Source organism: Dama dama, chromosome 23 (assembly GCF_033118175.1).
Source record: "Dama dama isolate Ldn47 chromosome 23, ASM3311817v1, whole genome shotgun sequence".
NCBI lineage: Eukaryota > Metazoa > Chordata > Mammalia > Artiodactyla > Cervidae > Dama > Dama dama.
This window is the reverse complement of record NC_083703.1, coordinates 61,047,003-61,063,279: the sequence shown is the minus strand read 5'-3', so window position 1 is coordinate 61,063,279 and position 16,277 is coordinate 61,047,003. Positions and strand designations below refer to the sequence as shown.

Below are 16,277 nucleotides of genomic sequence, written 5' to 3'. Positions count from 1 at the left end.
ACTTTGAATTGTGCCTCTTGGAAAGGAATTGAATGTGTTCCACATGCAGGAAGAAGAGATTAACAGGATCTGACCATTTGAGACCACGGTAGACTCTGTTAGCTCACTGAATATCTACGTGCTTCTTCATTTTAGAGCCTTTCTTAAAGCTAAGTTGGTGTCATGTGACTGGGCTCTGACCAATGGGAATAACAAGAAAAATGATGTAAGCCTTCCTGTCTTACTTAAGGACACTTTATAGGGTTATCCAGCACCCTTTTTCTTTGCTGTATTCACCTTAGATGCCACATTTTTCAGATGCCATCAGTAACTACAAGAGGAGAAGGTCTGAGTGAACCACATTAAACTTTGCATAATAAATTGCTATTGTTAACCCACTGAGATTTCAGGGTTTATTTGCTATTGCAATATAATCTATCCTATCCTGACTATATACCATCTATTACATTTTTTTTTTTAATATCCTCTTCTTAGAACATTGTTCCTATGATATTTTTTTGTGGGTGTTTGCTTTTATCTTGACTATCACATTCTCAGAAGGGATTTCTCTGAATACTCCATCTAAAATCAGCACTCTTATTCAAGTTGTTATTTGGTATGAGTCCCATTCTTATCTCATTGATAGTAGCAATCACAAAATATTTATTTTTCACTTGCTTACTTTCCACTTCTTTTTTTGCTAGAAAGCAAGTTTTACCAGATCAGATAACAAACCTGGAATCTTCAATACTGTAGCTCCAGTATCAACCACAATGCCTTTCAAAATGATAGATATTTGGAAAATATTTGTTAAATAAGTCAACCACATGGAACTTTTTGGGCCTTGGTTTCCTCATCTATAAAGTGTGATAGTATCAATTCTCTATGTCATTGTTTAAAAACAAATTTTTTTTAGTGCTGCCATGTTTGAGTAGTGATTTGTTCTTAGAACTCAAATTTAATTGTTGTTAAATTCAAAAGGGAAATAGAGCTCCTAATGTTATAACATCTGAAGTTTAGAGAGAATCACACCAGCTGGGAGTTTATAATGATTTAACAAGGACGGGTTCAATGAGGGCTACTGGGCTAGGAAATGTCTGTGAGACTGTGGCCAGCACACCTGGGCTTAACCTCACTTGTAGCCATAAATAAGCTCATCTTATTCAGGATAAGATTTTCCTACAGTTTCCCATAATGTGAGATTATCACATATTCAGACCATGAAGGGGAACTCAAGGCTTCTCACTTTGTCGAGTCTCCAAGAAAACAGACATATGCAGAGACCAAAACCAATCCAGAATCCTTGAGGCATGGACCTGGGGAATGAACTTCTTAATGGAGGTAACAAAAAGTACATAATAAAACTGATATTGAGCCTTCTCCTCCCTTTGGTGCTTATGCTGGAACATAAATTAGAGCTTCTTTTGGTTCTTTTCTGAGTCTTCTTCCCCTAACACATATGTCTTCATGAAAGCAAGTATCATACAGGGTTAGCTACTTCCCATATAGGTTCTTGGATTGCCAGATATGGCTAGAGCTTGGGTCAAGAAAACAAGGCCCTGGAGCCTGTAAACCAAGAAGGCTGTTTTTGTTGTCTAGTCCTTAAGCAAAGGAGACAGAAGGATCACATACCGCTGGCCCACCTCTTTCTAGGGCAGGACATCAGACAGACTTATTTATTTAGGGAGGTTTTTACTTTATCTTTTAACTGAAATATATTTGACATGTAAAACTGTGCACATTTAAGGTGTACATCATGTTGATTTGATCCATTTATATACTGTAATATGCTTGCCATTATAGTGATAGTTAGCACCTCTGCCATGTCACATAATTATCATTTTTTTTTTTTTTTGGTAATGGGGACATTTAAGATCTAGTCTTTCACCAAGTTTGATAATTATAATACACTACTGTTATCTATATTAATTATACTATCCATTAGATCTTTAGGACTTATTTGTCTACTAGTTGCAAATTTTCACCCTTAAACAACATCTCTCCTATTCTCCCAACCCCCAGCCCCTGGTAACCTCCATTTATTCTCTGTTTTTATGAGTCTGACTTTTTTAATTTCCACACATAGGTGATATCCTCCAGTATTTGTCTTTCTCTATATGACTTATCTGAGGGTTCCCCTGGTGGCTCAGATGGTAAAGAATCTACCCTCAATGAGGGAGACCTGGGTTTGATCCCTGGGTCAGGAAGATCCCCTGGAGAAGGGAATGGCAACCCACTCCAGTATTCTTGCCTGGAGAAGCCCATAGGCAGAGCAACCTGGTGGGGATACAGTCCATGGGATCACGAAGAGTTGGACATGACTGAGTGACTAACACAGTCTTTCTATATGACTTATCTACTTAGCATGATGTCCTCAAGGTCCATCCATGAGGTTATAAATGACAGGACGTTTTTTCTTTTTCATTATGTATGTATACCAAATGTATACCACATCTTCTTTATCCATTTATCCTTGAGGGACACTTAGGTTATTTCTGTATCTTGGCTATTGTGACTAACGCTGGAATAAACTTGGGAGAGCAAATAGCTCTTTGATACCTTGTTTTCATTTCTTTTAGGTATATATCCATGGTTGTTGAACCAGTTTACACTCCCACAAGAGTGCATAAAAATTCACTTTTCTCTACATCCTCATCAACATTTTTTTATCTCTTATCTTCTTGGTGATACCAATTCTAATAGGTGTGAGGTGATATCTCATGATTTTGATTTGAATTTCCCTGATTATTAGTGATGTTGGCCACCTTTCCATGTACAGATTTTTTTTTTGTTGTTATTGAATTATATGTGTCCCTTATAATTTTAACCCCTTATGAAATATATAATTTGCAAATGTTTTCTCCCATTTTATAGGTTGCCTTTTCATTTTGTTGATGGTTTCTTTGGCAGTGTGGAAGATTTTTAGTTAGGTGTACTCACATTTGTTTATTTTTACTTTTGTTTTCTGGGCTTTTGGTATCATATCAAAAAAGATAATTGCCAAGACCAGTCCGCTCTTCCTCTAAGAATTTTAAAGTTTCAGCTCTTACATTTAAATCAATTTTGAGTTAATTTTTGTGAGTGGTGTAAGAGAGGGATCCAATTTCATTCTTTTTCATGTGGTTATCCAATTTTCCCAATACCATTCATTTATTGAAGAGATTTATCCCTTCCACATATACTATTCTTGGCCCCATTGTGGAATTATTAGTTAATCACATGGGAGGGTTTTTAATTCTTGGCTCTGTATTCTTCTCTGTTAGCCTGTGTCAGATAGAAGTTTACAACCAAAGTTGAGTGATAAACAGGATGGATTTATCTGAGGTGTCTTTCAATTTATGAAAAAAAAACTCTTAGTGTTCTGGTTGCTGCTGCTGCTGCTAAGTCGCTTCAGTCGTGTCCGACTCTCTGCGACCCCATAGATGGCAGCCCACCAGGCTCCCCCGTCCCTGGGATTCTCCAGGCAAGAACACTGGAGTGGGTTGCCATTTCCTTCTCCAATGCATGAAAGTAAGAAGTGAAAGTGAAGTCGCTCAGTCGTGTCCGACTCTTAGCGACCCCATGGACTGCAGCCTATCAAGCTCCTCCGTCCATGGGATTTTCCAGGCAAGAGTACTGGAGTGGGGTGCCATTGCCTTCTCCTAGTGTTCTGGTAGCTATTGGCAAAATAAAATAAAATAAAGGAGGTACTAATGTTGAACCAGAAGGCAAGCATAGAACAAGGAATTTCCCTGAGGCTTCCCAAACTTGTTTTGGGAAGGCAAGGCCCAAATGGAGAGAATAGTGCCACTGACATAGGGCACTATCAAAGCAGGTGCAAAAAAAAGGGAACATGTTTTTATTGGCCGAAGTAATTTGATGCTTGATCTTTTCAAAAGAATTCTTTGAAGAAGTTTTCAAGGGAAATATTGGAAGTTTTCTGAATTTCCTTCTAACTAATTCATTTATCATTGTTTGGTTTAGAATTATATATTAGTGGGAGTGGGACATCAGGGTATTTTCAGTGTTTTGGACACCTTCACATTTTTTTTCTTTTGAATGATCAAAAACATTTTATTAAATCCCAGGCATAGAATATAATTCATTTCAGACTTGAGTATAAACTGTTTGACATAAAACTGTATTGCTTCAGATGGATGGAAGTGACTGTTGAATGCTTCACCATCCTCATGCTGTTCTAGGAAAAGGTGATGACAGTAACCACAAAGAAAAAAGTAAAAAGCTCTCTACTCAATTTTACATATCATTTGCTGTACTCACATTGATTACTCCATTAAATTCAGCCTTGTGAGGACAGAGATGAATGATAGAAGAGAGTTTTTCGTGTGCTTTAATGGACTCATGTAAGAGAGACTGAAGTTAACAATCCCTGGTCTGAGAAGTCCCCAATTTATTCTACTTCCTGCTTGTTATTCAAGATTATTGGTATTTGCTCCAAAAAAGCATTTCTTTTCATCTTATCAGTAAAAGTTTGATATTTTCTGGTAGTTGCTTGAGTTGGTCTGTGTGGTTGAGAATCTGTTTTGCTTGGAACACAGCAATAGTCACCATTTCTACATGGCTTTTTAACCTGTTCACCAGATTTGCAGTCTTTCCTGCAGTGTCCTTTAATGATCCAACAAGATTTTCGGCCCCTGCAGACTGAAAAAAGTGAAAAAAGGGCAATTATCTCCATATGCTGAGGAAGATAGTCATAACAATTAGGGCAACCATATCTGTAATCTTCATAATAACCCTGTCTTTACTAAAGGAGATTATGTAAGCAAAGCAAGGTTCTGTACATGCTACATTTCTGTTTTTTTCCTTTTTAAAGACTTTTTATTTTATATTGGAGTATAGTTGATTTACTATCTATTTTACACATGATAGTGTACATATGTTGATGCTATTTTCTCAATCTGTCCACTCTCTCCTTCCCCCTCTTTGTCCACAAGACAGTTCTCTACATCTGCGTCTCCATTCCTTCCCTAAAAATAGGTTTGTCAGTACTATTTTTCTGGATTCCACATATATGTGTTAATATATGATATTTGCTTTAATCTTTCTGATTTACTTCACTCTGTATAAGAGGCTCTAGGTTCATCCACCTCACTACAACTGACTCAAATTTGTTACTTTTTATGGTTGAGTAATATTCCATTGTATAATATGTACCACATATTCTTTATCCATTCATCTGTTGATGGACATCGACATGTCCTAGCTACTGTAAATGGTGCTGCAATGAATATTGGGGGGTACATGTGTCTTTTTCAATTATGGTTTTCTCAGAGTATATGCCCAGTAGGGGTTTACTGGATCATATGTTAGAGATTTATTCCTAGTTTTTTAAGGAATCTCCATACTGTTCTCAAAAAGACTGTATTTGTTTACATTCCCACCAACAGTGCAGGAGTTTCCTTGTTCTCTTACACCCTTTCCAATAATTCTTCTTTGTAGAGTTTTTGATGATGGTCATTTTGACTGATGTGAGGTGATACCTCATTGTAGTTTTGATTTACGTTTCTCTAATGATAAGCGATGTTGAGCATCTTTTCATGTGTTTATTGGCTCGAGCATCTTTTCTGACCACAACTGTGCATGCGTGCTCAGTCTCGGTCAGGTCCGACTCTTTGCAACCGTATGGACTGTAGTCTCCCAGGCTCCTCTGTCCATGGGATTTTCCAGGCAAGAATACTGGAGTCAGTTGCCATGCTCTCCTCAAGGGAATCTTCCCAACCCAGGGACTGAACCCACATCTCCTGTGCCTCCTGCATTGCAGGGGATTCTTTACCACTGAGCCACCAGGGAAGTCTGACCACAACTGTATGAAACTAGAAATCAATCAGAGAAAGAAAAGCAGAAAAGAATGAACACATGGAGACTAACCAACATGCTATTAAAAAAACAGTGGGTCAAAAATGAAATCAAAGAAGAAACCAGAAAATACTTGGAGACAAATGAAAATGAAAATACAACCTTCCCTAAGAGGTTCCCTAAGAGGAACTTCCCTAAGAGGAACTTCCTTCCTAATAGGGAAGTTCATAGTGGTGCAGGCCTTTTATAAGAATTAAGAAAAATCTCAAAGAAACAACCTAAACTATTACCTAAAAAATTAGAAAAAGAAGAACAGACAAAAATATAACCCATCAAAGGAAGAAAATAAATATCAATGAGGATATAAAATGGAGATTAAAAAGCAACAGACAAGATCAATTAAACTAAGAGCTTGTTTTTATTCTACCTAGCAAGTTAACCTCTAGGAACTTATTTAGAAACTTTTGTCTAAGTAAATAAAAATATATGTGCAAGAAGTCAGTTGTAGTTTTGTTAGTCTTATCAAAGATTTGGGAAAAAAATCACATTTTACCCATCATAGGGGTTAGATGCATAAATTATGATTTCTGTATAAGATGGACTAGGAGACTTCTAGGAGCAATCAGTTCAATTTTTATGTGCTGACAAGGAAGACATTCCTTGTCCTTGTTGAATAAAAAAATTTTAGAGCAATATATAGCTACTTTTTTTGGCTAAGAAAGAACTATAGGTACATACATATTTATATGAATTTATAAATGTACAGAAAAAAGGTTACAAATATCAGACAGATGAAGTGAACGGTACCTTGCTTAAAAATTATTCAGGCCTTCATAAACAGTTTAAAGTTCTGGCCATGAGTTTGTGTAATTTCATTATAAATCATTAACACAATTACAGACTTTAGTAGTTGGAAAGGAGCAGAAAGGACCTGTGCTCACTTCCACATGACTGCTCCATAGATTATTATCATCCCAGGCTTTCACATGAAGGGATAATAGAACTTAATGTCTAAGATACGCTCCAGGACCCATGATCTGGCAGAGAACGTAAAGACAGCTGAAACCAGACAGCTGCTCAGTCGGGCCCTTGGGACATTGATTCGTGCAAAGTAGCAAAGTCAATTTTGCCTGCAAAGGTTACACCTGAGTACCGAAGGACTTTGTGGTACCACCCCACCCTTTTCCATGGCTCTGGGGATCCTGGCCAAACACACATTCTTAATATGGAACCTCAGGCTTGTCCTGAGAAGGGTATATTCAGATAAGGTCAAGCAGATTTCAGAAGCCTCTGAAAACCCTGTCTGAATGGACAGAAAGATACTATCCTTTTCACAGGCAGTTCCCCGCCCTAGCTCTCTTTTCCTTCTTTCCTGGTTCTGGTTACCTGGCAACATCTGGAACAGGATCAGAAAGACACTAAGGGTCAGAAGCAAGAATTTCATGGTCTTTGAGAAAGAAGTGGCAGATCCAAGAGTTCAGAACTTCTGGGATGGAGCTCTGGATTCAGATTTTTATTTGCCTCCATGGGGCGGGGCTCAGGGGGCTGGGGCCCTGGCAGTGAAACAAGAGGCATAAAGGAACATCGATACTTGAGTCAGTAGCACTAACTGATTACTTACAACTCAGAACCTTAGCCTAGGCACTCTGAGGGAAGGCAGAAGGACAGAAGAAAAAGCTACAATATAATGGCAGTATTTAACAAGAGGACTCACACACTAGGAAGTTCCTTGCCCCCGTCTCACCCCGCTCATGGGAGTGTTATAGTCTCTGTTCCAAGACCCTCCTCCCCTCTCTGGGTCCTCATCACACTGCATTAAACCAACTGAAAATGCATTGTGGGCAGAAATGGACTCTACTGTATTCCCAGGGCCAGGGTCTTAGATTAAGAGTGACACAGAAAACAATGGTTTAATGAAGTAACACATTTTTAGTAAACACATTTTTAGTACAAATTATAACATCCTAAAGACTCTCACAATTAGGATCTTTGGAATCAAGTAGTCAGAATTATTTGTTTTATCGATGGAACACTGAGGTCAAGAGAGGAGTTGCAGAGAGGACTCTTCTGACTGTATATCAGGCCCCCTTCCAGAGGGCCTGATGTAATCAGAAATCCACTATTCCCAGGGTGGATGAGGACTTCCCTGGTGGCTCAGATGGTAAAGAGTTTGCCTGCAATGCAGGAGACCCAGTTTGATCCCTGGGTCAGGAAGATGGAAATGGCAACCCACTCCAGTATTCTTACCTGGAAAATCCCATGGACTGAGGAGCCTGGCGGGCTACACCCCATGGGGTTGCAAAGAGACAGACACGACTGAGGGACTGATACACAGACACACAGTGTGGAGGAAGTGTGACGAGGACACTGCTTGTGACATGGGCATCCCGGGAAAGCACAGAAACTTCTCTGAATGCTTTGACCTAAAGTTCTAGCTTTGGACCCAGCTGACATACTGGATCCAGCTCAATTGTGTCTTTCTTAGGCTTTATTTTTGCCCTGTGCCAGCCCTTGGAGAAACAGTCATATAACTTTATGCCCACATGCCTGCTTGGCCACAGAAGTTCTAATAATCTTCAGAGGAAGTGTCTAATATTCTTGTTCTGAATGTTCCAGGTGGTTTATTTCTTTCTTTTTTTTGGTAGTTTATTGCTAGTCTCAATGGATCATGGTCAGAAACCAGGACCTGGTATTCTTTAATTTGGGGAATGTTGTAATGGTTTCCTTTTGCTAATGAACTGGGGGGTTGGGGGTATAATCTAGGACCATGTTCCCTACTAAATTAAGTTTTTGCTCTCTTAATCAATTTCCAATATTCTTACTTAATTTCTACTTACATGAACTGTGAAAGACTCAGATAATTGCAATAAAATCCCCAAGTATGATTAAGCATTTAATCAAAAATTTTTATGTTAAATTTAACACTAAAATTCATTTTGTTGCTTTATTTTATGGCATCAGTCTTTACAGCTTCTCTATAGATAGTGACATTTCCCTTTCAGACTACTTCGTCTTGCCCTTGAATTACACTTTAATTTTTGTGTTAACATAGAAATTGCCCTCTGTCTGTGAATCTGATTCAGAAGTTGAAGTTCCTTCAACAGTTTATAAAAATTGTTGTACCCGCATGCTGCAACTATTGAGCCTGTGGGCTGCAAATACTAAATCCTGCATGCCTAGAGTCTAGGCTTCACAACAAGAGAAGCCACCGCAATGAGAAGCCTGTGCATCATAATGAAGAGTAGCCCCGGCTCCCCGCAACTAGAGAAAGCCACGTCAAAGCAACGAAGACTGGGCGCAGCAAAAAAAAAAAAAATTATTGTATTGCATTCCCAGTTTCCAGAATTGCAGATATTAGTTTGATACTAACATCAGATGTTAGTTTGAGAGTCTAATATTAGCTTGACACTCTCTCGTTCGTTGGAACTTGTATCTTTTGCCTAGATCTCCTAATAATGCCTTTCTACCCTGGGAATTTTTTGTTGTTCTGCCATTTTGTTTTGTTCTGTCATAAATGTTTTCTCTCATGGATATGCCTGGGACTTGGTGAATACTTTCAATGTTAAAATTCATATTTCTCTTCAGTTTTGAGAAATTTCTAATTATAACAATTATAACTTGTACATGTCCTCCTTCTAATTTTTGAGCTCATTATTTGGAGAGGTACTTTTCCCTCTAGGAGTGTGTAGCAGAAGTCTTTTCATGAAAGCATGAGGAAAGTACGGGAAGCATCCCCCAGCTAACAATTTTCATTTCACTGTATTTTTTTTTGCATTGTGAAATATTTCTTCCATTTCATCACATACAGATCACCAATCCAGTTCTTGCAACCATTCTTTACTTACTATAATACAATTTTAAATAGATCATATTGCTTTGAGTTCTAGTGGATTCTTTTTGTGCTCCATTTTTATTTCCTTGAAAGTCTTCATTATGTCAAAAACTTAAAATTTCACCTGATTCTTCTATAAGTTTCACTTCAAAGAGAATGTTGTAGGAGTAAACTGTTTTTTGTCTGCACAGCATGTCCCTCTGATGAACTGCCTCCCTTGGACCCGATAACCACAAAACCATAACCCAATAACTGGTGAATTGATCTTCTGAGTGGAACTAGGACCTCAAGCAAAGAGAACACTGGTGCTGGAGACTGCATGCCCTTACCCTAGAGGGACTGAGAAACACAATGTGATCTTCCCAGCTGCAGAGAGAGAGTTATACTCTCTCACTTTGTCTCATATGGTAGGAAATTACTGAAATATAAGGCAGTGCAGATGTCAGGCATCTAAAACAGATGAACGACCATACTGCCCCTCATGTAATAAATGTCAGAGTCGGATTCAGACCCAGGTCTGTTTGGTTTCAGAGGTTTCGGTCTTAATCCCTACAATATTCTTGCTGTGAAACACTCATTCTTTTAAAAAGAGACTATCCTCTGTGCTCTGCAGAAACCTTTTAGTTTGATGTAGTCCCATTTCTTTATTTTTGCTTTTGTTGCCTATATCTTTGGGGTCAATTCCAAAAAATCTTTGTCAACACTAATGTCAAGGAGTTTTTCCCCCTATGTTCTTTTTTCTAGGAGTTTTATGTTTTCAGATTATACATTTGAGTCTTTAATCCATTTTGAGTTAATTTTTGTGAGTGGTATAAGATAGGGTGTAGTTGCATTCTTTTGCAAGTGAATATCCAATTTTTCCAGCACCATTTATTGAAGAGTCTGTATTTTCATCACTGGCTATTCTTGGCTCCCTGTCCAATATTAGTTGACTGTATATGCAAAGGTTTATTTCTGGACTTTTGATTCTGTTCTGTTGGTTTATGCATCTGTTTTTATGCCAATGCAAGTAGATGTAAAAGACACGGTTTCGATCTCTGGGTCAAGAAGGAGGAAGACATGGCAACCCACTCCACCCCAATATTCTTCCCTGGAGAATCCCATGGACAGAGGAGCCTGGCAGGCTGTAGTCCACAGGGTCGCACAGAGTCAGACATGACGAAATGACTTAGCATGCTCACATATGTGCACGTCACATTGATTGATTTGTGTATATTGAAGAATCCTTATATCCCTGGAACAAACCCAAGTTGATCATAGTGTGTGATCTTTTTAATGTGTTGTTGAGTTCAGTTTGCTAGAATTTTGTTGAGGACTTTTGCATCTATGTTCATCCGAGATTGGAGAAGGGGATGGCTACCCACTTCAGTATTCCTTCCTGGAGAATTCCATGGACAGAGGAGCCTGGTGGGCCATAGTCCTTGGGGTTGCAGAGTCAGACACGACTGAGTGACTAAGTTTCACTTTCATAAGCTGTCTAAAGAGAGGTAAGATTTATTTCCGTTTGGGTCTTACAAACACTGTAAAGAACCATTTCCCAAGAATCTATAAAGTCACTGGAAAATTTTTTAAAATGTTGTAATTGTTGCTGATTACAGATTTATGACTTTTGCCCCATGTTTGTTTGTGGCATATAGGTCGAGTTTTACATGAGAAGCCACCAACAGTGGCCTTAGAGAAGGACTCCCTGTTTCTGTTCTCCTGCAGTGAATGTTTGTAAGTTTGAGCACTGATTAGTGTAGAATTTTATTTTCCTCCAAGCAAATAAGTTTTTTTACTTTGTGAGAATACACCTCAACTGTTGGGAAACAAGGATTGGAGTATGGACCATCCCAGCAGTGACGCCCTCAACCTGAAATGTCGACTGTCCTCAGTATTAGGGAACTGCTGTCCCCTAGAGGTCAAGTTTTAATTCACAGGAAGCTCAGAGCAGAAAGTGAAGAACTAAAGAGCCTCTGGAAAGTGAAAGAGGAGAGTGAAAAAGTTGGCTTAAAACTCAGCATAAAGAAAACTAAGATCATGGCATCTGGTTCCATCACTTTATGGCAAATAGATGGGGAAACAGTGGAAATAGTGACAGACTTAATTTCGGGGGGGCTCCAAAATCACTGAAGATGGTGACTACAGACATGAAACTAAAAGATGTTTGCTCCTTGGAAGAAAAATTATGACCAACCTAGACAGCATATTAAAAAGCAGAGACATTACTTTGCCAACAAAGGTCTATCTAGTCAAAGCTATAGTTTTTCAAGTAGTCATGTATGGATGTGAGAGTTGGACTATAAAGAAAGCTGAGGGCCAAAGAATTGATGTTTTTGAACTGTGGTGTTGGAGAAGACTCTTGAGAGTCCCTTGGACTGCAAGGAGATCCAACCAGTCCATCCTAAAGGAAATCAGCCCTGAATATTCATTGGAAGGACTGATGTTGAAGCTGAAACTCCAATACTTTGGCCACCTGATGTGAAGAACTGACTCATTTGAAAAGACCCTGATGCTGGGAAAGATTGAAGGTGGGAGGAGAGGGGATGACAGAAGATGAGATGGTTGGATGACATCACCAACTCAATGGACATGAGTTTGAGTAAGCTCCGGGAGTTGGCGATGGACAGGGAGGCCTGGCGTGCTGCAGTCCATGGGGTTGCAAAGAGTCGGACATGACTGAGCAACTGAACTGAACTGAACTGAACTGAAGCTCAAAGCAGCTTTGTGTGTTTTTCCTTCTGAATAGATGTTCATTTTTTCTCCTTTTCCTTGAAAAATAAGAGTTGCTGTACAATATCCAGCTTGCCAATAATTTGTATATTCTTCTGTTGTTCGTGAGATTTTTCCCCCCCATATATGGGATGATGTGAATTGAGAGACCAGGAGTGGAGAATCCAATAAGATTCTGTAATTTTAGAGTCTTTCTGATACTTTCCGATGCTACCTCAGTGTGCACGGTTGTAGAAGCAACATATATTTGAATGTTGACATAGACATGATATGACTGAGAAAAGAAGGAAATTTCCTTTAAAATGTATCTCTACATTAGAAAGGTGAGGCTCCCCAAGGAAGTTATTGGAAAGGGTATAAAGGTTTTTGTTAACACTGGGGAGAAAAATCAGCCCCAAATTTCTAATGTGTTAAATCTGCTAGCACTTCAAGATGAAGCTCTCCAGCCTAGGAGAAAGTGGCAAGTGCTTGAGGAACTGAGACATCAGTTAAACCTGTAATGTGTGGGTGTACATTAAGTACATTAAATAATTAAGAAATCCATCTTTGAGGACTGAATCTCATAATGGATTTCTTCTTGAAAATGTTCTTTGCAAGTGAAGAAATTAAAGCACTGAGTTGTTTAAAATATTTTGGCCAAGAAGGATAATATACTCTTTCAGGAAGAAATTAAAAAAAAATACAAATAAAAATATATAAAGAAATGTGCAAAATCACAAAGTTCTTAAAAATGATTTAAATGGCTTTCTTGTGTTCTAATATAAATACTTTCACTTAACTATGTTTTTGGATGAGAAGAGGGGAAATCTAATTTTAGTTAAATGATCTAAGTGTTCCTACTGAGTACAATATTAGGAACAAAAGATATGCAAATTGACTTTTGGCTAATAATGAGTAACCATAAAAAGGCATTATGAAACCTTCTGTAAAGTTTTTTTTTTTTTTTAGTTTAGCTAAAGAGTTTTTTTCCAAGAGACTCTAATCTCGTTAAAAGCAAAAAATCACATCAATTCAAAATAACATTGGGAGTACTTTGAATCATCCACAAAGTACAGTAGTATACTATCTTGCAATAAATCCAACACAGTCAAGGATATTTTGTAATGTGGAACAGTTTGCTGTTTTCAGCTGAAATCAGTTGAAGTAGCTTGCTTATGTTTAGGAACTATGCTGTGAGAAAAATATCTATTATATTTTATAAAGAAATCATAAACAATTTGCTTCCCTTCTCCCTCAGCATTACAAGATTCATCCATCTGTAAAGTTTTTAACACTGCTTAGTTAAGAGAGAGATTTTTTTTTTTTTTAAGAGAGAGATTTTTATAGTTACATCCAGTTTGCATCAATACTCCCAAGCCAGGAAAACATTTTTATTTTTTGATAAGTTTCGGTTTAACAGAACTCAATACTTGTTTTCTCTGAATTGTCTCAGTGGGAAATGAAAATACAAACATGAAATTTTTAGTTTATCTAAGACTTTTTATTATTTTACTAAATACCTAAATTCCTTATACTTTGCAGATCAGTTTTTATTAATTATAATAACATTTAAAGATATGAAATGTAAACCTAGGCCTTCAATTAAATAAGTCACAGACAGTAAAGAATCTGCCCAAAATGTGGGAGATCTGGGTTTGATCCCTGGATGAAGAAGATCCCCTGGAGAAGGAAATGGCTACCCACTCCAGTATTCTTGCCTGAGAAGTCCCTGGACAGAGGAACCTGGTGGGCTACAGTTCATGGGATCGCAAAGAGTTGGACATGACTGAGAGACTAACACTTACTTACTCATTTAAGCATATAGTGTTAATAAATTTGTCTGTAAACTTCAGATAGCATTCCATTATGTGGGTTGATAGCTTCACCACTTACAATATCTGGGTATAGTTTATGATGTCCTTATTCCTCTGTCAAATTATGAACTATGATTTAAAGTTAACTGAAATATGTTTCCTGAAATCTATTATTGAATTAGGATCTTTAGAACAATTCAGTATTATGGCAATTGGATAGGTACCCTTGTTTATCTTGATACTTAAAAAAATGTTAACATTTGGAGAGATACGAGATAGAGTCTATAGCTACGACACAGTACTAATCTTTTAAAACTCATGTATTTTTACTGATATAAATAAATTTGTTCTTCAAACCATTCAAGTTGAAGTAGATGTCATAATCAAAGAATTATATACATTGTTGTAAAATATACTTGATAAGATAGTTTGTTTTAACATTTGAGTGCATATTGTCATGTAATGCATTGTTTGGTTAAGTATATACTATATATCTACACATACATATATATTAAGGTATATTAAAACTAATGAAAAAAGAAATTTGAATCCAATAAAGGAGGAAGACTGGTAGACTTGAGAAGAGAAAGTTGAACTCCACAGACACAGTCCATTCTCAATATGAGTTAGCAACTTTTGCTACCTGGGTGTTTTGTATAGGTGACAGCCTTTCTCCCTTCATCAAATGTGTTTTCTCTGATTTCAAACGAGCAGTGACTCATTATGATTCAGAGCATTTTATGACTTAGACAATTGTAAAAATAATAAAGAGTCCCTCACTTCTGGTGAAGCTGAAATTTCCAAAGATCCTTCTCTTAAGAACCTCTGCTTTTACGTTCAACTAACAAACCTCCTGTGACAGTGCTCACAGATATTCAGCTCAGTTCAGTTCAGTCACTCAGTCCTGTCTGACTCTTTGCGACCCCATGAATCGCAGCATGCCAGGCCTCCCTGTCCATCACCAACTCCCGGAGTTTACTCAAACTCATGCTCATCGAGTCGGTGATGCCATCCAGCCATCTCATCCTCTGTTGTCCCCTTCTCCTCCTGTCCTCAATCCCTCCAAGCATCAGGGTCTTTTCCAATGAGTCAACTCTTCGCATGAGGTGGCCAAAGTACTGAAGTTTCAGCTTCAGCATCAGTCCTTCCAATGAACATCCAGGACTGATCTCCTTCAGTATGGACTGGTTGGATCTCCTTGCAGTCCAAGGGACTCTCAAGAGTCTTCTCTAACACCACAGTTCAAAAGCATCAATTTTTCAGCGCTCAGCTTTCTTCACAGTCCAACTCTCACATCCATACATGACCACTGGAAAAACCATAGTCTTGACGGACCTTTGTTGGCAAAGTAATGTCTCTGCTTTTTAATATGCTATCTAGGTTGGTCATAACTTTCCTTCCAAGGAGTAAGCGTCTTTTAATTTCATGGCTGCAGTCACCATCTGCAGTGATTTTGGAGCCCCCAAAAATAAAATCTGACACTGTTTCCACTGTCTCCCCATCTATTTCCCATGAGGCGATGGGACCAGATCCCATGATCACAGATATTACCCTTGCCCAAATCAGGACTCAATTCAGACCTTCAGAGACTGACAGGCATCTTTTGTATGCACATCAGCTTTGGTGTTCCTAAGTATCTAACTGCTTGTTTGCACCAAAGATTTACTCTCTCACTTTGCTTATGTAATCTATAACATGATACACACAGAGAAAGAATATTTTAGCACTTAGTCTTGATCAGTATGTTTCAGATTTCTTTTAGAATTGCTCAACTGTATTGTATACTTATTTTATTTAAAACGTGGTTTTATTTTTATAGTGTTCTGGTAAAGAAAGCAGTTCATGCCTACATTTGAAGTGAAAGTCGCTCAGTCATGTCTGACTCTTAGTGACCCCACGGACTGTAGACTACCAGGCTCCTCTGTCTATGGAATTCTCCCGGCCAGAATACTGGAGTGGGTAGCCATTCCCTTCTCCAGGGGATCTTCCAAACCCAGGGATCAAACCCATGTCTCCTGCATTGCAGGTGGATTCTTTACCGTCTGAGCCACCAGGGAAGCCCCTACATTTGAAGGCCTCTTGTTAATATTTAGACACTTTTTTTTTTTTTAGTATACACATGAAGTGTGTCCCAGATAAACATTTTTTTAATTGTATAAAAGTCT

The 16,277-nt window shown here is 38.1% G+C and overlaps 1 protein-coding gene across 1 annotated transcript; it reads right to left on the bottom strand.

Annotated features, from left to right (window-relative positions):
* Positions 1-4,369: 4,369 nt before the first annotated feature.
* On the bottom strand, positions 4,370-7,219 carry LOC133044283 (defensin beta 118-like). Its single transcript, XM_061125682.1, has 2 exons — positions 7,162-7,219; positions 4,370-4,620 (listed from the first exon to the last, which is right to left on the bottom strand). The coding sequence occupies exons 1-2, from the start codon at positions 7,217-7,219 to the stop codon at positions 4,370-4,372; spliced, it is 309 nt and encodes a 102-aa protein (XP_060981665.1).
* Between the last annotated feature and the right edge of the window lie 9,058 nt (positions 7,220-16,277).